The sequence below is a fragment of the Osmerus mordax genome, chromosome 1 (genome assembly GCF_038355195.1).
Source record: "Osmerus mordax isolate fOsmMor3 chromosome 1, fOsmMor3.pri, whole genome shotgun sequence".
NCBI lineage: Eukaryota > Metazoa > Chordata > Actinopteri > Osmeriformes > Osmeridae > Osmerus > Osmerus mordax.
The window spans coordinates 12739193-12758977 of NC_090050.1; the positions used below are offsets into that span (position 1 = coordinate 12739193).

General features: G+C 39.5%; 1 protein-coding gene and 4 pseudogenes across 1 annotated transcript; 1 reads left to right on the forward strand and 4 right to left on the reverse strand.

The window, feature by feature from the left end:
• Positions 1–1487: 1487 nt before the first annotated feature.
• On the reverse strand, positions 1488–3059 carry LOC136946399 (transcription factor HES-5-like). The gene is made up of 2 exons (XM_067240719.1): positions 2959–3059; positions 1488–2843 (listed from the first exon to the last, which is right to left on the reverse strand). Exons 1-2 carry the CDS (start codon positions 3019–3021, stop codon positions 2421–2423), a joined length of 486 nt encoding a protein of 161 aa, XP_067096820.1. The 5' UTR covers positions 3022–3059; the 3' UTR covers positions 1488–2420.
• Positions 3060–6502: 3443 nt separating this feature from the next.
• On the reverse strand, positions 6503–7164 carry LOC136947198 (transcription factor HES-5-like; annotated as a pseudogene).
• Positions 7165–10514: 3350 nt separating this feature from the next.
• Positions 10515–11178, reverse strand: LOC136941706 (transcription factor HES-5-like; annotated as a pseudogene).
• Positions 11179–15619: 4441 nt separating this feature from the next.
• On the reverse strand, positions 15620–16282 carry LOC136941700 (transcription factor HES-5-like; annotated as a pseudogene).
• Positions 16283–18941: 2659 nt separating this feature from the next.
• Positions 18942–19599, forward strand: LOC136948084 (transcription factor HES-5-like; annotated as a pseudogene).
• The last annotated feature ends 186 nt before the right edge of the window (positions 19600–19785 follow it).

The following is a 19785-nucleotide window of genomic DNA, read 5'->3' on the forward strand; positions in this document are numbered from 1 at the left end:
TAGAATGAAATAGATGTCTTCTCATTTCCCCTGCAAGAGGCAGCCTCATCGTTGAATCAAAACGAATACATTTGGCAGACCGGTGTAAAAATTTGGATTTAACGTTCCGTTGTACGGTTTAGGCTGAAATTAATTACTTTCATGAACAGATTGACAACGTTTAGGCTATGGCAATGAAGTTCAGATTATTAGTTAGATAGACTTTTGATTTAAACTATATGAACGTTAGAGGAATTTGTTTGACAATTTAGTTGAATATCAGAAAAAGAACAGCCAGCAGTGTGCCACTCTGCTTGCTGCTCATTCATAAAAATCAAGAAGGAGCAAACATTTTTATGTATTTCAAACTGTCATAATTCAAAATTGGCTGAATATTTGAGAAAGATGAATAATCTGGGAATAGCTGAATGTCTTGTGAACATTTTAAAGGTTGAATGGTGTCTCTATCTGAAAGTATGCTGAAGTAGTTACGTTTGAAAGAGGAGGAAGCTTTTTAATGATTTGAAAGGATTTACCATTACTTTTAATGGGAGAATATTTGCACAAAAACCTTAATGTCTTAAAAAGTATAAAATTGAGAAATACCAAAAGTCATAGCCAACATCTCCTGAAGGAGCTGAACGTTTTGATACAAAATTTGTAGGAATCGGTGAAAGTATGCAGGACTAGTTAAAGGCCAAAAAACGGCGGAAGAACTAAGAAGAATTGTGAGAATGCTGAACAGCATTCTCACAATAATAATATATATGTGAGAGAACAAAGGTTGTGCCCTTGCCGAAGGCAAAGCACACCCAATTACAAACCTTATCATGGGAGATGTATTTAACAAAATATTTTGTTGTGAATTCATGTGGATAGTGTTGGGGTAGTTACTCAATAAAAGTAATAGATTACACATTACTAGTTACTTTTAATGAGGTATCTATGATGATGTGCCTTTCTGAGTCAAGTTGAATAAATACAATCCACTGAAACTTTTTTGTCCTTGTACAATATTCCCCTCTTAATTAATAGCATTAGTACTTATGAAGCCTTCAGCAGCATGCTATAAATGAAAAAATAATCTATTTATATTATACTGTTCTATAGTCAAATATAGTATCGTTAGTCAAAGGATACATTTTAATTCAACAATCTGAGCCTATATCAGTCCTATCAAGGTGAGAGAATTATCATTATATTTCTGTTATAAATCTGTATTTCATTTATCTTCATTCAAAACTACTCCCTACATCCACAGGAATTCACAGCAAAATATTTTGTTAAATACATTTCCCATAAGCAGGTTTGTAATTTCAGAGAAAATGATATATACTTTCTTGTGAACAATGTCTAAAACTAAGTAAAAGTTAATACTTTGTAAGTAAGTATTTTGAAAATGTGCAATTATAATGATTTTTGTATATTCTCAATCAGTTCTAAGATCATGGTCAGACATTCAACTGGGGCAATGATGAAAAACAGACAAGCTAAGGGACAGAAAGATTCAGTTGATTGTATTTATTCAACTTGACTCAGAGAGTCACATCATCATAGATACCTCAACATGAGGCAAACAGAGTGATTAAACATCACAACATAACTTGGACACGTCTCCAAGACACAAGGTACTCTAACAGAGTAGAGGATGTATATTGAACATCTGTCTTTACAAAAGACACATAGAACTATTTAACATAAACAGTTAGTTTGCAGAGAAAATAATGTTCTCCTTTCTTCACACATATAAAACATAAGCATAATAAGTACTCTAACAGAGTAGAGGATATATATTGAAGGTCTGTCTTTACAAAAGGCAAATGATCTGTCTAGCATAAACAGTAAGTTTACAGAGAAAATAATGTTCTCCTTTCACCATGCATATTAAAATATATGCTTGGTAGCTACTGTACTCTAACAGAGTAAAGGAAACATATTAAACAACTATCTTTTTGAAAGACAAAGATCTGTCCAACATGAACAGCAGTTTGACAATTAAAACTTGATATTCCTCAACAGAAATATTTCTAAGTTATTCAGAGTCTGAGTAAATATATTGATCTTGAAACAGATCAGTTAACAATAATCACAGGAATATGATAACAGTGATACCCATGTTGGGTAAATAATCCTCATGAAGGAACAGTGATAATGTATCACTTAAGTTTACATAGAAACAAACTGGTGCAAACTTCACAGAGATTTGTTGACCTTTGAACAGATCAGAGGAAATCTCAGAGAGATTCAATGAATAATGCCCAGTTTGGGTAAATGTCCTTACAAAGAACCATAAAAGCTTCAGATCGTAATGATCAATAAGAAAAACAATTGTTCTGTTCATACAGAACATCTTCATCTTCACTTGTCAATAATGTTGTTGGTAATGTTAATCTCTGACCAACATGGTCATGTCTGGGAGTAGAGCTGCAGTCTGTAGATCTCTACCAGGGCCTCCAGGGGGCACTGTTGACTGGACTCTTCTCTTTACTGATGCTGTGCTGGGCTGGGGAGTTCAGCTGAGGAAGGTCAGTCTCCCTCCTGTTCTTATCAGAGGATGACTGCTGGCTCTGGAAGTGGCTCAGCAGTCTTCTCTGGGACTCTGTCTCCATCTCCTCCTTGGACAGGAAGTGCACCATCTCTTGGACACACCTGGAGTGACCCTGATTGGTAGGTGCTGAGCAGGAAGAGGAGCTGATTGGATGCAGGCAGCTCAATAAAGAAACTGTCATCTCCAGAATGTCAGCTTTCTCCAGCTTGGAGTCAGGCTGCTGTTTGAAGAGTTCTGGACTCAGGAGAGACTTGAGCTGCTCAATGCTGCTGTTGATACGATCTCTACGTAACTTCTCCACCTGTGGCTTTCTAAGCTGCAAAAGAAAGAGAGGAAACACATTAATAACCTGATTCTGGAGTGTAACATGAATAAAGATCATTACTATTTAGCAGTTGATGTAAGTCTGTGACATTGGGTCTTCAATTTACCTTGTTGGTGAGAGTCAGGTGCTCCTCAGAGTAGGTTCTTGCTGAAGTGACTGTAGGAGTCATGGCTGGATCTCTGTGTTGTAGAGTTCTCTGTGTAGAGTGAATCTGGCTTCTACTGGCTTCATCCCTCCTATATATAGTCCCACATCTCCATATGAATGTGTGGGTCTTGGGCTGGTTGGAGTTTCTCACAGTCTGCAGCCAATGGGAGAGCTTGGGAGGACAATGATGAATGTGGGGCAGCCTCATGCTCAGTGTCCTTATTGCTGGAGGACAATAGTCACATCTCAGGGGAGCAGGTGGAGGGCTGGGGGGGGGGGATGGAGAGAGACTCACAGAGCGCTGTGTGGATCTGGGAAAGTGGTGACCCTGTAAAGAGATCAGATCTGCTGCCTGATGTTGGGATCAATGACTCTGACAGAGCACACGCTCATCATCTCAACACACGTGTGATACTGGCCCAGCTCTTTTACATGAGATCTTACAGTGTTACCTTAACTTCAGCTATCAGAATCATGAATAGTGGAGACATATCATTGATAAGATCATACTTTCTGCAATCATGATGAACATGTGAAATTAAGTTTAATTGTTTTGTAAAGCACATGATACAGATAGTTTGTTTACTGCACATTCTTTATCCATTCATGTAACCTTTTGAAAATGGTATCAATTAAAATAATTATATGAAGCTCTTTTAGATGATATAAGATACATAATTATTTGAATGAGTTTTTAAGGTAAGTCTACTTCAGTCCAGGAGGTCTCTTAACACTTTAAATGTGTTTATTTTCAGGGAGATGTTAGCCATCTTGAGGTCCAGATGTAGCAGATGTGTTGAGTGTCTTGTAGTGTGAGTAGTGTGAGTAGAGAACTGCTCTGAGTTTCCCACACTGAGTCCTGTGTCCTGTGGTCAATGTACTACAAAAGAGGTTCAGGACACTGAATGGAGCTCTAGTGACGCTATTGGCTCTGTGTGTAGTATAGTCAGAGCCTGATGTCACAGACCATCTGGCCATCTGGAGGGAAAGAACACTACTGGCTAGTACTTTGGGACAATCTCTACAACAAGTATTAATAAAGTTAGAGTGATAAAAAAAAAAGAATATCATAAAATAGCCAAAAAGTTATATACTATCAGGTGTATATTCTCAATTTGGTCACACCATTTTTGGTGTTAGTTAAATAGGAATACTCTTCTTGTGTAAATGTATGACATTCTTGGCGGACAGATGACATCAGCCTGAAATTCCTTTGAAGGATAATTGTTATTCCTCCTCCTAAAGTGTGCCAATTCCCCATAGAGACAGTCTGGTAGCGGCGAGATTTAGGATGCTAAAGACACTGAACTGTGACTCTGCTCTCCAGAGCTTTCCCACACTCTGCTCATTGAGGGAGCTTCTCGGAACAATACAAGTGTGCCTTGTTCAATGTTAATTCATCTCCATCCAAGCAGCTAGTAACAACCTCACCCCTGGCTGAGCTGCAGGAGGTAAATACATTTATATAGAATGAGGTAAATACTGGGATGTGAAAATAAAGTAAATTTGTTGATTTGTTTGTTTACATCTGAACACATAAAGGGGGTTGTTCTTGTCATTATGAACCAGCACCTGACTGTAGAGTACTAAGCTTTGCAGTGTAAACAAACTATTATTTTCTTCAGAATGGCATATACCCGATAAAGTGAGGGAAATGTTACAAGTAATTAAACGTCTACAAGGCTAAACTGTGTTAAACGAATGCCATCACAGTTTTGATTGCATGAAAAGGTAAATAATGATGTATTTTATAAAATCTACATCTGACACGGTTTGAACAGTCTAAATTATGCTTTATATTTTGCAAATCAAATTGGGATATACTATGTCCAACCCTAAAGTGCATATCAGTTTTGCAATTCATGTAAAAAATATTGTCTAGAATGGAGACTCACCCCCCTCTCCTTCTCTCTGACCTCAAACCTCCAGGACTGGGGTCTGTATCTATTGTCCCATAGGGGGTCTGTGAGTGAGTTTTCCTCAGTTTCCCACACCCTGCTTTCAATTAAGAAACAAAAGAAGTGTGTCTTATTGCACATCACATCAACTATGGAGGATGACCTCATTGTTAAGGAAACAGTAGCAAAGAAACTGTAGCTCTAAACAATAAAAAGAACAATAGGCCTAAACATAAAATCTGCTAAATACCGGAAGCAAATTCTGAAGCTAAATGTATTAAAATGTGATGTACAGTATGTTTAAAAAAAACTGTTTTCATACATCCACATGAATTCACAACAAAATATTTTGTTAAATACATTTCCCATAAGCAGGTTTGTAATTTCAGTTGTTAATATGTCTTGACAAATAAGAAGAAAATGATATTTACTTTCTTGTGAACAATGTCTAAAACTAAGTAAAAGTTAATACTTTGTAAGTAAATATTTTGAAAATGTTCAATTATAATGATTTTTGTATATTCTCAATCAGTTCTAAGATCATGGTCAGACATTCAACTGGGGCAATGATGAAAAACAGACAAGCTAAGGGACAGAAAGATTCAGTTGATTGTATTTATTCAACTTGACTCAGAGAGTCACATCATCATAGATACCTCAACATGAGGCAAACAGAGTGATTAGTAAACATCACAACATAACTTGGACACGTCTCCAAGACACAAGGTACTCTAACAAAGTAGAGGATATATATTGAACATCTGTCTTTGCAAAAGACACATTGAACTTTTTAATGTAAACAGTTAGTTTGCAGAGAAAATAATGTTCTCCTTTCTTCACACATATAAAATATATGCATAATAAGTACTCTAACAGAGTATAGGATATATATTGAACATCTGTCTTTACAAAAGGCAAATGATCTGTCTAGCATAAACAGTAAGTTTACAGAGAAAATAATGTTCTCCTTTCATCATGCATATTTAAACATATGCTGAGTAGGTTCTGTACTCTAACAGAGTAGAGGAAACATAATAAATAATTATCTTTTTGAAAGACAAAGATCTGTCCAACATGAACAGAAGTTTGACAATGAAAACTTGATATTCCTCAATAGAAATATTTCAAAGTTATTGAAAGTCTGAGTAAATATATTGATCTTGAAACAGATCGGTTACAGTAACAATAATGAGAGCAATATGATAACAGTGATACCCATGTTGGGTAAATAATCATCATGAAGGAACAGTGATAATGTATCACTTAAGTTTACATAGAAACAAACTGGTGCAAACTTCACAGAGATGCACATCAAAATCAATACTACAAAAATGTAGTCTGAAATTCAAGGAATATCCTGAAGAGATTTGTTGACCTTTGAACAGATCAGAGAAAATCTCAGAGAGATTCAATGAATAATGCCCAGTTTGGGTAAATGTCCTTACAAAGAACCATAAAAGCTTTAGATCGTAATGATCAATAACAAAATCAGCAATCGTTCTGTTCATACAGAACATCATCTTCACTTGTCAATAATGTTGTTGGTAATGTTAATCTCTGACCAACATGGTCATGTCTGGGAGTAGAGCTGCAGTCTTTAGGTCTCTACCAGGGCCTCCAGGGGGCGCTGTTGACTGGACTCTTCTCTTTACTGATGCTGTGCTGGGCTGGGGAGCTCAGCCGAGGCAGGTCAGTCTCCCTCCTGTTCTTATCAGAGGATGACTGCTGGCTCTGGAAGTGGCTCAGCAGTCTTCTCTGGGACTCTGTCTCCATCTCCTCCTTGGACAGGAAGTGCACCATCTCTTGGACACACCTGGAGTGACCCTGATTTGTCGGTGCTGAGCAGGAAGAGGAGTTGATTGGCTGCAGACGGCTCAATAAAGACACTGTCATCTCCAGGATGTCAGCTTTCTCCAGCTTGGAGTCAGGCTGCTGGTTGAAGAGTTCTGGACCAAGGAGAGACTTGAGCTGCTCAATGCTGCTGTTGATACGATCTCTACGTAACTTCTCCACCTGTGGCTTTCTAAGCTGCAAAAGAAAGAGAGGAAACACATTAATAACCTGATTCTGGAGTGTAACATGAATAAAGATCATTACTACTTATCAGTTATGTAAATCTGTGACATTTGGTCTTCAATTTACCTTGTTGGTGAGAGTCAGGCGCTCCTCAGAGTAGGTTCTTGCTGAAGTGACTGTAGGAGTCATGGCTGGATCTCTGTGTTGTAGAGTTCTCTGTGTAGAGTGAATCTGATTTCTACTGGCTTCATCCCTCCTATATATAGTCCCACATCTCCATATGAATGTGTGGGTCTTGGGCTGGTTGGAGTTTCTCACAGTCTGCAGCCAATGGGAGAGCTTGGGAGGACAATGATGAATGTGGGGCAGCCTCATGCTCAGTGTCCTTATTGCTGGAGGACAATAGTCACATCTCAGGGGAGCAGGTGGAGGGCTGGGGGGTGATGGAGAGAGACTCACAGAGCGCTGTGTGGATCTGGGAAAGTGGTGACCCTGTAAAGAGATCAGATCTGCTGCCTGATGTTGGGATCAATGACTCTGACAGAGCACACGCTCATCATCTCAACACACACGTGTGATACTGACACACCTCCTTAATGTTACATTTTCCAATGTAACTTAATCTTTAGTTATGAGAAGCATGCATCATGGTGTTTTCTTCTATCCTTTTTCAAGTAATTTTTTTAAAATGATGGTGAGTTCATCATAATCGTAAACAGTTCTTAAAAGCATGTGAGACAGTTGGTTTGTTTATGTTCTGAATTTACTGCCATAACCCTTTAAAAATGTAATGATTCCAAATAAATCTAAGAAGCTCATGTAATCAATATAAGGTACATACTTTTTAAAATTAGTTTTTAGTTTAGTCCATTTCAGTCAAAGTGGTCTCTAAACACTTTAAGTTTGTTTATTTTCAGGGAGATGTTAGCCATCTTGAGGTCCAGATGTAGCAGATGTGTTGAGTGTCTTGTAGTGTGAGTAGTGTGAGTAGAGAACTGCTCTGAGTTTCCCACACTGAGTCCTGTGTCCTGTGGTCAATGTACTACAAAAGAGGTTCAGGACACTGAATGGAGCTCTAGTGACGCTATCGGCTCTGTGTTGTAGAATAGACAGAGCCTGACGTCACAGACCATCTGGCCATCTGGAGGTAAAGAAAACTACTGGCTAATACTGTGGGACAATCTCCACAACAAGCATTAATAAAGTTAGAGTGATAAAAAAAAAGAATATCATAAAACAGCCAAAAAGTAATATACTATCAGGTGTATATTCTCAATTTGGTCACACAATTTTTGGTGTTAGTTAAATAGGAACACTCTTCTTGTGTAAATGTATGACATTCTTGGCTGACAGATGACATCAGCCTGAAATTCCTTTGAAGGATAATTGTTATTCCTCCTCCTAAAGTGTGCCAATTCCCCATAGAGACAGTCTGGTAGTGGTGAGACTGAGGATGCTAAAGACACTGAACTGTGACTCTGCTCTCCAGAGCTTTCCCACACTCTGCTCATTGAGGGAGCTTCTACAGAACAATACAAGTGTGCCTTGTTCAATGCTAATTCATCTCCATCCAAGCAGTTACCAATGGCCCCATCCCTGGCTGAGCTGCAGGAGGTAAATACATGTGTATAGAATGAGCTAAATAGTGATATGTGAGGATAAGGTAACTTTGTTGATGTTTATCTCAACTTATTAAGGTGACTGTTCCTGCTATTATGAACAAGCACCTGATTGTGTAACAATCAAATACCTACAGAGTTGTTTATCTTGTAGCCTAGATGGTGCTACAAGCTTAAAGAAGAGAAATTCCACTACAATAACATGTTTGATTAGGAAAAAACATAGATTAAAATATGTTACATAAAAACTACTTCACACAGAATGTATATGTTTTACGTAAATGTTCTCAATTAAGTGTTTTGTTGTATTCATCAAAATCAGATTGTTGTCCAACCCTGAAGTGCTAAATAGTTTTGTATTGAATGTAAAAGAAGGTCTAGAATGGACACTCCCCCCTCTCCTTCTCTCTGACCTCTAACCTCCAGGACTGGGGTCTGTATCTATTGTCCCATAGGGGGTCTGTGAGTGAGTTTTCCTCAGTTTCCCACACCCTGCCTTCAATTAAGGAAAAATAGAAGTGTGTCTTATTGCACATCTCATAAGATATGAAGGGTGACCCCTCTGTACAATCTGGAGTACAATACTATGAAACCGTTTTTGAGCTTTATCTGTGAGTACTGATAAAAGGCTGCTGATATTTATTTGAAAAAGCTTCAACTTACAGAGTAAAATAGCTATGAAGTCATTAAGATGTATCACACTGAAGCAGTTTAGATCTATAAAAGATGAATATTTTTTCACAAGAATGTGTGATCCTGTTAATCTTTTTATTAACCACAAATATTGTAACTTTATTGAAGCATTTGAATATTATCATCAAATCAGTGCTATATTTCTTTTTGTGTGAATGTATCTTGGTGGTATATTAATTTAACTAGCACTTGAAAATACAAGGTCTTCAGGCTTGCATTATTGATTGTACTGTATATTCGTTTTTGACCAGCAAAAGGTGAACCTAAAATCTTTGTAATATATCAGGTAATTATTATCAGCATTTCAGCGGTCTACTGAAAGCATCATAAAGTTACCATGATGCCAAACAAGAAAAGAGGAGTTTTGCACAAGGACCAGAAAGATTCAGTTGATTGTATTTATTCAAATTGACTCAGAGAGTCACATCATCATAGATACCTCAACATGAGGCAAACAGAGTGATTAAACATTACAACATAACTTGGACACGTCTCCAAGACACAAGGTACTCTAACAGAGTAGAGGATATACTGTATATTGAACATCTGTCTTTACAAAAGACACAGAACTATTTAACATAAACAGTTAGTTTGCAGAGAAAATAATGTTCTCCTTTCTTCACACATATAAAACATAAGCATAATAAGTACTCTAACAGAGTAGAGGATATATATTGAACATCTGTCTTTACAAAAGGCAAATGATCTGTCTAGCATAAACAGTAAGTTTACAGAGAAAATAATGTTCTCCTTTCATCATGCATATTAAAATATATGCTTGGTAGCTACTGTACTCTAACAGAGTAGAGGAAACATATTAAACAACTATCTTTTTGAAAGACAAAGATCTGTCCAACATGAACAGAAGAAAACTTGATATTCCTCAATAGAAATATTTCAAAGTTATTCATAGTCTGAGTAAATATATTGATCTTGAAACAGATCATTTAACAATAATCACAGAAAGATGATAACATTGATACCCATTTTGGGTAAATAATCCTCATGAAGGAACAGTGATAATGTATCACTTACTGTAAGTTTACATAGAAACAAACTGGTGCAAACTTCACAGAGATGCACATCAAAATTAATATTACAAAAATGTAATGTCAAATTCAGGAATATCCTGAAGAGATTTGTTAACCTTTGAACAGATCAGAGGAAATCTCAGAGAGATTCAATGAATAATGCCCAGTTTGGGTAACCTAATAATGTAATGTTTTAGCCAATGTTAATCTCTGACCAACATGGTCATGTCTGGGAGTAGAGATGCAGTCTGTAGGTCTCTACCAGGGCCTCCAGGGGACGCTGTTAACTGGACTCTTCTCTTTACTGATGCTGTGCTGGGCTGGGGAGCTCAGCTGAGGCAGGTCAGTCTCCCTCCTGTTCTTATCAGAGGATGACTGCCGGCTCTGGAAGTGGCTCAGCAGTCTTCTCTGGGACTCTGTCTCCATCTCCTCCTTGGACAGGAAGTGCACCATCTCTTTGACACACCTGGACTGACCCTGATTGGCAGATGCAGAGCAGGAAGAGGAGCTGATTGGCTGCAGGCGGCTCAATAAAGAAACTGTCATCTCCAGAATGTCAGCTTTCTCCAGCTTGGAGTCAGGCTGCTGGTTGAGGAGTTCTGGACCCAGGAGAGACTTGAGCTGCTCAATGCTGCTGTTGATACGATCTCTACGTAACTTCTCCACCTGTGGCTTTCTTAGCTGCGAAAGAAACCGAGGGAAACACATTAATAACCTGATTCTGGAGTGTAACATGACTGAAGATCATTAGTTTTAAGCAGTTGATGTACATCCATGACATTAGGTTTTCAATTTACCTTTTTGGTGAGAGTCAGGTGCTCCTCAGAGTAGGTTCTTGCTGAAGTGACTGTAGGAGTCATGGCTGGATCTCTGTGTTGTAGAGCTCTCTGTGTAGAGTGAATCTGATTGCTACTGGCTTCATCCCTCCTATATATAGTCCCACATCTCCATATGAATGTGTGAGTCTTGGGCTGGTTGGAGTTTCTCACAGTCTGCAGCCAATGGGAAAGTTTGGGAAGACAATAGTCACATCTCAGGGGAGCAGGTGGAGGGCTGGGGGGGTGATGGAGAGAGACTCACAGAGCGCTGTGTGGATCTGGGAAAGTGGTGACCCTGTAAAGAGATCAGATCTGCTGCCTGATGTTGGGATCAATGACTCTGACAGAGCACACGCTCATCATCTCAACACACACGTGTGATACTGGCTCAGCTCTTTTACATGAGATCTTACAGTGTTACCTAATCCTCAGTCACAAATATTTGATCCTCTTGATATCCCTTTAATATATTTTTGTTTTTACCTTCATGGTGCATTAGAAGATATACCAATACAGAATATCTTATTCAATTTTATTCACCACTTTTAATGAAAATACATAAACGTGTGTTTTTTGCTGTGAATATTAAGTTTGTTTCTCTCTTATATCCACTCACATTCGAGATTGTATTGAGTATATCTGAGCTCCCTGTATTGAACTGCCTTGGGCTTCCAGGTACTGTGCTTCTGCTGGGCTGTGCAGCTGTGAGCTGGTGCTGGTTTCCTCCTGTGGATCCTGCAGCCCCAGGCAGCACACTTCCTTGCCTTCAGCTTCCACAGCTGGCTCCCTGCACAAGGCTGAGCGTGCCCCAGTCACACGCCCTCCTCTCTCTGGGGCTGGGAGCCACAGGGACACACGGCTTCCCACACTTCTGTATGCAGCCTGCTCAACCCCCCAGACAATAGAAGTGTGTCTGTTCCCACAAAGCCTTCAGACTGTTCCCATGCAGGATTCAGGCTGGGCTAGGAGGCAGTGTGACCCCCACTGCCATCTGGATCACTTACAACTCACCTCACAAACAAACAAACTAAATGTCTTGACCATTGAAATACATTATTTCACAACTTTTTATTATAAAAAGTGCTCTTTTGTTTCCCCATCAACGGCAACGTTTTTGTTAATTGTCGTAAATATATCTTTTTTGATTTCTACAGGTCCAGAATATGAATCACATGAGTGTGTGGGTTTGGACTATTTCACTGTAAAGCATTACTATATGGTACGAACTTAGTCCTAGCACAGATATTTCCCAGGAATTAGCCTGACAGACCTTATTACCATATGGCTTGGGGAGCAACTTCCCACCTGTCATTCTATTCCCACAGACTATTGTCCCTAGATTAGAGCCCTCTGATTGGCTGAAGATCTTGACACATGTAGCAGGAAGAGTATAAATACAGAGAGGAGATGGAGAGCTCTCTAGTGAAGGTCCTCTGAACATCCACAAGGCAAGCAACATCAACTGAGTCCAGCAAGCGGTCACTTCAACTCTAATCCTCTGAACAACTTTTGACGTAGGACACCAAAAGTACAATTTTGACTCATTTCTAGCAAAGCTGCCAACTCAGACCAAAATCAGAAAATGTCAGCCTACCTGGACATCACTCTTCAGGACAGCTTGAAGGAGCAGCAGCCCCAGGTGCACCTCAGGTAAGTTCAGTTTAACGACATCCTCCTGTCCTAGACAGAGATGCTGTCAGAGACAACAGGAAGTTGGGTGTGAGTGAAGAGGTGTTGACAGTTGTCTTGTTTCTATCAGGTGTAAACTCAACATGCTGGAGAGGAGGTGCAGCATTGGAGTGGAGAAGCTGAAGGCCATTCTGGCAGAACATCTCCAGAACGGGATCCCTACCTCCGACCTCTTGGAGAAGACGGCCTCATTCTTCACTCTAAGGAAGGCCTTGTTGTCCCACAACGGCTACTCCAAGTGTTCCAGGGACATCCTGCGTCTCTTCCCTGGCTCAGAGGACGACCTGGCTCCCCTGTGCCTCCAACAGTGACCTGGAGAAAAAGCCCGGAAGCAGAGTTCAAAGTTCTGAGGATAATTGTGACTCTGTTTTTCAACCAGATGATGAGAGTCTATAATTTAGGCCATGTGACTGGCGTATCTGTCGCTTCTTCCGACAGTTGCTGTCACAGACCCTACCCTGTCTATTGCACTATCCATGTAAATATATAGCTCCAGTTGTTGTTGTTCTGGTGCTGGAAGATATCCTGTGGAGTGTTTCCACCCAAGTGTTGGCCTCCCTGTATATCTAACCAGACCATAACACGTACAATAGGTCTGTGCCCTTTTTTAGAAGTTTTGCACTTCATGTAAAGCTGCTGATGCCTTTTTAATGCATTGTGTGCATTTTTATAAGCAGCTATTAAACTGCTCTATTCTTTCTGTGAAAATGTTGACCGAGTGCTTTCAGGTATGAATTCGAATATTAGAAATACTGCCTCAGTAAAAGGTTGCAAGAGCATTCACACCCCTGCCTTCATTTTGAAAAGGATGAGTTATGTATGATGATACAGATTCTTAAGTTGTTTATTGTGCTGTATTGTATGAACACAAAGGGAATTACGTGTTATGTTGTTTTATGTTTGAAGTAAAATGCATTTGTAAAGCAAATCTAACCTAATTTCCTCCATTCTATCACATATACTCACAACTTGATGGTTTTGTAGAGAACACATCGCTGGGTTCATCAAAATGTCAAGTTTAAAAGTAGGTAATGATACTTCAACTAATAATAACACCACTAGTCAGATAAACTACCTATGATGAACCAATCGAAACCCTTGCAATCAAGAAACATCACGTTTACGGTGTCATTTTGTGAAGAGGTCAATAATAAAAAAATCACCTTAAACTCTAGTTGATATAGTGACTAAATTAACAGATTGGTTTTGGATTTACAGTATTACGGAGCGACTACCATATTCCCTAATGCAAGTCTCGATTATTTGAATATGGCAATTTGAAAACGAAACAAAACACAGAAGTTAGTTTCATATTCGACATTCGACATTTGTCCCTGAATGTCGAGCGTCTTAAGACGCGTAGGGACCGGGTGAAAACTACCAAAACCATTTTGAAAAATTATGACTTTTATAATATTTTTATGAATATAAAACCTCAAAGGGACACCAGAGTATTCTAACAATGTCTAGTATACTTCCACAGCCTTTAATTTTTCTATTACGTTTTTAAATACAATGATAGAAAATCGCTAATCTCTGAAAATAGCTAAATCCTCGCAAATCTTATTAACTTTTTCAAAATTGTGTCCAAAATTTTTTATGGGTAGTTTAAACATGGTCCCTAACACGACGCTGCAAACTAGCGTTTCCCGAATGTGAGACGAATGTTGAATGTCGAATATGAAACTAACTGCACCTTGCTACAAACCCAATGTTTTCACCACAGAAGTGAAGATTGGAAAGAGCACCAACAAGCCCACCAACATTATTAAATGCGAGGCCAAAGTTAGGTAATATGATAAAATAAAAGCCTATATATGTCGTTACGCCCATCATCAACTTAGGTCTTTTAGTGTTTTGGGCTATTGATAGAAACTAGAACTTTATTGATTGACTACTTGTCGTTGTTGACTGTTGATTGTGATAGGCTACCTTCCTTCGATGTGTGCTTAACCTACACCATCAGTGAGGTTGTATGTTTTATTTAGACATCATGCACAGGCTTCATTGCCATTTAGAGATTAATCATAACATAACCATGACAAAGATGAGGTAACATATGATGGCTTGTGTATTATTTACTGTAGGCTACGCATCAACACACTTTGGTTAGGTGATAGATTTTTACGGATTCCGAACTATTTCTTTTATCATATTTCTAACTGTTCAAGTAGGCTACAAAGGGTATGCTGGACCAAACAGATTATGTGTACAAACTATAAACGATCAATGAAGTCAGCAAACAAATATTCTGTGATTGTTTTTATTCGCATTGAATTGATCTTTCAGGACGAATACATTCCATTTGTAAATCCAGTTTTTTAAACAAAACAGGGCCTTCACTGAAGGGGCCAGATGCTGATTCACTCACAGAGTGTATAACGAGCATCCATGTATTTTTTACAATCTCTAAACAGAGATGAATACATTTTGTCTGTCTAAAACACAGACATAGTTTGTAAGCAGAGAACGTGAAAATATCTGATCGGATGTGCATTTCTTACAATAATAATATTTGTATGAAATACACATGCTTATTTGGCATAAGCATAAACGTCTCTCAACAAGGCAGCAAACATTATGAAACATTCCTACAGGGAACAGACATACAGCATATTCACTTTGTAATAAATACAAAGACTGTAATTTCTCCTACTGGAGGCTACATAGAAATTAAAGTGATGTTTAAATGACACATCAGAATCCCTCATTTGCAATACAAGGACATCTAGAACATATTCAAATATTGAATATAAGGCAGTAAAAGCATTTACAACCTCGAAGCAAAGATTGAGGATGAAACTCATTCAGACCAACATGATCCACTGAAGCAGAGGACATCCGATCTTTAGGTCTCTACCATGGCCTCCAGGGGGCGCTGTTGACTGGACTCTTCTCTTTACTGATGCTGTGCTGGGCTGGGGAGTTCAGCTGAGGAAGGTCAGTCTCCCTCCTGTTCTTATCAGAGGATGACTGCAGGCTCTGGAAGTGGCTCAGCAGTCTTCTCTGGGACTCTGTCTCCATCTCCTCCTTGGACAGGAAGTGTATCATCTCTTGGACACACCTGGAGTGACCCTGATTGGCAGATGCAGAGCAGGAAGAGGAGCTGATTGGCTGCAGGCGGCTCAATAAAGAAACTGTCATCTCCAGAATGTCAGCTTTCTCCAGCTTGGAGTCAGGCTGCTGGTTGAGGAGTTCTGGACCCAGGAGAGACTTGAGCTGCTCAATGCTGCTGTTGATACGATCTCTACGTAACTTCTCCACCTGTGGCTTTCTAAGCTGCAAAAGAAAGACAGGAAACACATTAATAACCTGATCCTGGAGTGTAACATGAATAAAGATCATTACTATTTAGCAGTTGATGTAAGTCTGTGACATTGGGTCTTCAATTTACCTTGTTGGTGAGAGTCAGGTGCTCCTCAGAGTAGGTTCTTGCTGAAGTGACTGTAGGAGTCATGGCTGGATCTCTGTGTTGTAGAGTTCTCTGTGTAGAGTGAATCTGATTTCTACTGGCTTCATCCCTCCTATATATAGTTCCACATCTCCATATGAATGTGTGAGTCTTGGGCTGGTTGAAGTTTCTCACAGTCTGCAGCCAATGGGAGAGCTTGGGAAGACAATAGTCACATCTCAGGGGAGCAGGTGGAGGGCTGGGGGGGTGATGGAGAGAGACTCACAGAGCGCTGTGTGGATCTGGGAAAGTAGTGACCCTGTAAAGAGATCAGATCTGCTGCCTGATGTTGGGATCAATGACTCTGACAGAGCACACGCTCAACATCTTTAAATAGGCTACAGTTTAGGAATCCAATATCATCATGGCTTTACCTGTTCCAGTCATTCCTTCATACATTTAACACACAGGGTGATTGATATGATGGATTATTTTACCAGGGAGAGGTGTTTTTCTTGGGGTAGTCTTCCGAAAGTGTTAACGAGTGCCAAACTAAATTGTGTTTGACAAATATTGCAAATATAACATCCCTGGAATGCACCACAGTGATGGAACTAACATCAACATAACAAACACTCTATCAAACTAAGAAGTCTTGTCAAATGAAATACAGACAGACTGCAGTTCAAAACCTTCTCTGTTTTACCAGTCCTTTTTATGCTTCTCTACCTTCATGAGAAAAATAACAAAACACTAAAGCTTACATTCGTGTGTCATTAGTTGAATTGTCTTTCTCATAGACTAGACTACCCATCACTGACTAGACTAAGACTAGACAGGAATCCCAATTCCCATGGTGAATGTGATGCGTAATAAGACACACTTCTTTTGTTCCCTCATTGATGACAATGAATGAATAGAGTGTGGGAAACTGAGGAAAACTCACTCACAGACCCTCTATGGGATTATAGATTCAGACCTAAACCCTAGGGGTCATGGGGAAAGGAATTTTGTTGACAAAATTCCACAATGTCTTGTAGGTTCTGCCATCCTTATCATCTTAACTTTGTTAAATATATTAAATTAATAGTCCTGAAGTGATTATCCATGTGTACTGAATTATTTACAATGTTACAGTTTGATGTTTAATTGTCCTATAACTAAATCTCCAACAAGGGATGGACAATGCATCCCACACTATTTATCTTATACTATTTATTTTTAACTGAAAAAATTCAGAAGGTTGTCTTTTCAAAATGGAGCAGTGAATATGCTTGTTGACAAGAAGCGCCCATCAATTAAAGTGTATGTTTCAACCTAGTTCACATGCCAAAATATTGGTGTGCATCACCTTTCTAATTGACTCATATTTATCATAATCCCGAGAGGGCTTTAGCTGGCTGCTTGTGAGGAGATGAATTAACATTAAACAAGGCACACTTCCATTGTTCTGTAGAAGCTTCCTCAATGAGCAAAGTGTGGGAAAGCTCTGGAGAGCAGAGTCACAGTTCAGTGTCTTTAGCATCCTGTCTCACCACCACCAGACTGTCTGGTGGATTACACACACACTCCAGGAAGAGCGAGAGGTAAATGTTGAAATCCTTTGCATTTTCATGGTGTCACTTTTGCTCAGGTTCCTCTGGCTCACTCTGTTTTGTGCTAAATAGACTACAGTGTTTAGTAGTTTCAGTTTCAAAATATTAACGTAACCAAATAATTTTGTCTTTACAGTTGTGTGCTGAAACTGAAAAAGTTGATATCATTTTTGTGTTCCTTCTCCACGGATGGTCTGTGACGTCAGGCTCTGTGTCTATTCTACAACACAGAGCCAATAGCGTTACTAGAGCTCCATTCAGTGTCCTGAACATCTTTTGTAGTACATTGACCACAGGACACAGGACTCAGTGTGGGAAACTCAGAGCAGTTCTCTACTCACACTACAAGACACTCAACACGTCTGCTACATCTGGACCTCAAGATGGCTAACATCTCCCTGAGAATAAACAAACTTAAAGAGTTTAGAGACCACTTTTACTTAAATGGACTAAACTAATATTGACTATAAAAGCTTCTTAGATTCATTTTAAATCATGACATAAATGGTATGTATCTTATCTGTCCAAGCATTTCACATTTACATTTCAGGCATTTAGCAGACACTCTTATCCAGAGCGACTTATAGTAAGTACAGGGACATTCCCCCTAGACAAGTAGAGTGAAGTGCCTTGCCCAAGGACACAATGTCATGGGGAAATTCCGGGAATCAAACCTGCAACCTTCTTATTACCAGCCCGATTCCCTAACCGCTCAGCTACCAGACCCCCTCCTTTTGAATTCCTTTTTAATGTAAACAAACTGTCTGAATCACATGGTTTACAGAACTTTTTAACATCAAAATAAGTTAACCAAGATAGCATAATATGTGACTTTATCAATGATGTGTCCTTTTTTATGATTTTCATAGCTGATCAGGTAACACTGTAAGATCTCATGTAAAAGAGCTGAGCCAGTATCACACGTGTGTTGAGATGATGAGCGTGTGCTCTGTCAGAGTCATTGATCCCAACATCAGGCAGCAGATCTGATCTCTTTACAGGGTCACCACTTTCCCAGATCCACACAGCGCTCTGTGAGTCTCTCTTCATCACCCCCCCAGCCCTCCACCTGCTCCCCTGAGATGTGACTATTGTCCTCCCAAGCTCTCCCATTGGCTGCAGACTGTGAGAAACTTCAACCAGCCCAAGACTCACACATTCATATGGAGATGTGGAACTATATATAGGAGGGATGAAGCCAGTAGAAATCAGATTCACTCTACACAGAGAACTCTACAACACAGAGATCCAGCCATGACTCCTACAGTCACTTCAGCAAGAACCTACTCTGAAGAGCACCTGACTCTCACCAACAAGGTACATTGAAGACCCAATGTCACAGACTTACATCAACTGCTAAATAGTAATGATCTTTATTCATGTTACACTCCAGGATCAGGTTATTAATGTGTTTCCTGTCTTTCTTTTGCAGCTTAGAAAGCCACAGGTGGAGAAGTTACGTAGAGATCGTATCAACAGCAGCATTGAGCAGCTCAAGTCTCTCCTGGGTCCAGAACTCCTCAACCAGCAGCCTGACTTCAAGCTGGAGTTGAAATCTTGGAGATGACAGTTTTTTCAATAAGATGAGACAGCCAATCAACTCCTCTTCCTGCTCAGCACCTACCAATCAGGGTCACTCCAGGTGTGTCCAAGAGATTGTGCACTTCCTGTCCAAGGAGGAGATGGAGACAGAGTCCCAGAGAAGACTGCTGAGCCACTTCCAGAGCCAGCAGTCATCCTCTGATAAGAACAGGAGGGAGACTGACCTTCCTCAGCTGAGCTCCCCAGCCCAGCACAGCATCAGTAAGGAGAAGAGTCCAGTCAACAGCGCCCCCTGGAGGCCATGGTAGAGACCTACAAACTGGACAGCAAACTGATCATGTTGGTCAAAGATCAAATTAATCTGAGATTGTAAGTGAAGGAAGAAATATTTGTTCTCCATTGTATGAGGTCTTCAGATTCCTACCAGTAAATTCTGTTGTTATGAATTGCATTCAAAATGACTTTTTAAGGGAGTTAAAATAATGGGAAAATTT

Bases quoted from the DNA above. Each gene is read 5' to 3' on its own strand.
- LOC136946399 (XM_067240719.1), bottom strand. From the start codon at position 3,021: ATGACTCCTACAGTCACTTCAGCAAGAACCTACTCTGAGGAGCACCTG. The intron at 2,844-2,958 runs GTAAATTGAAGA...TTTCTTTTGCAG, and splicing joins ACCTGACTCTCACCAACAAG to CTTAGAAAGCCACAGGTGGA.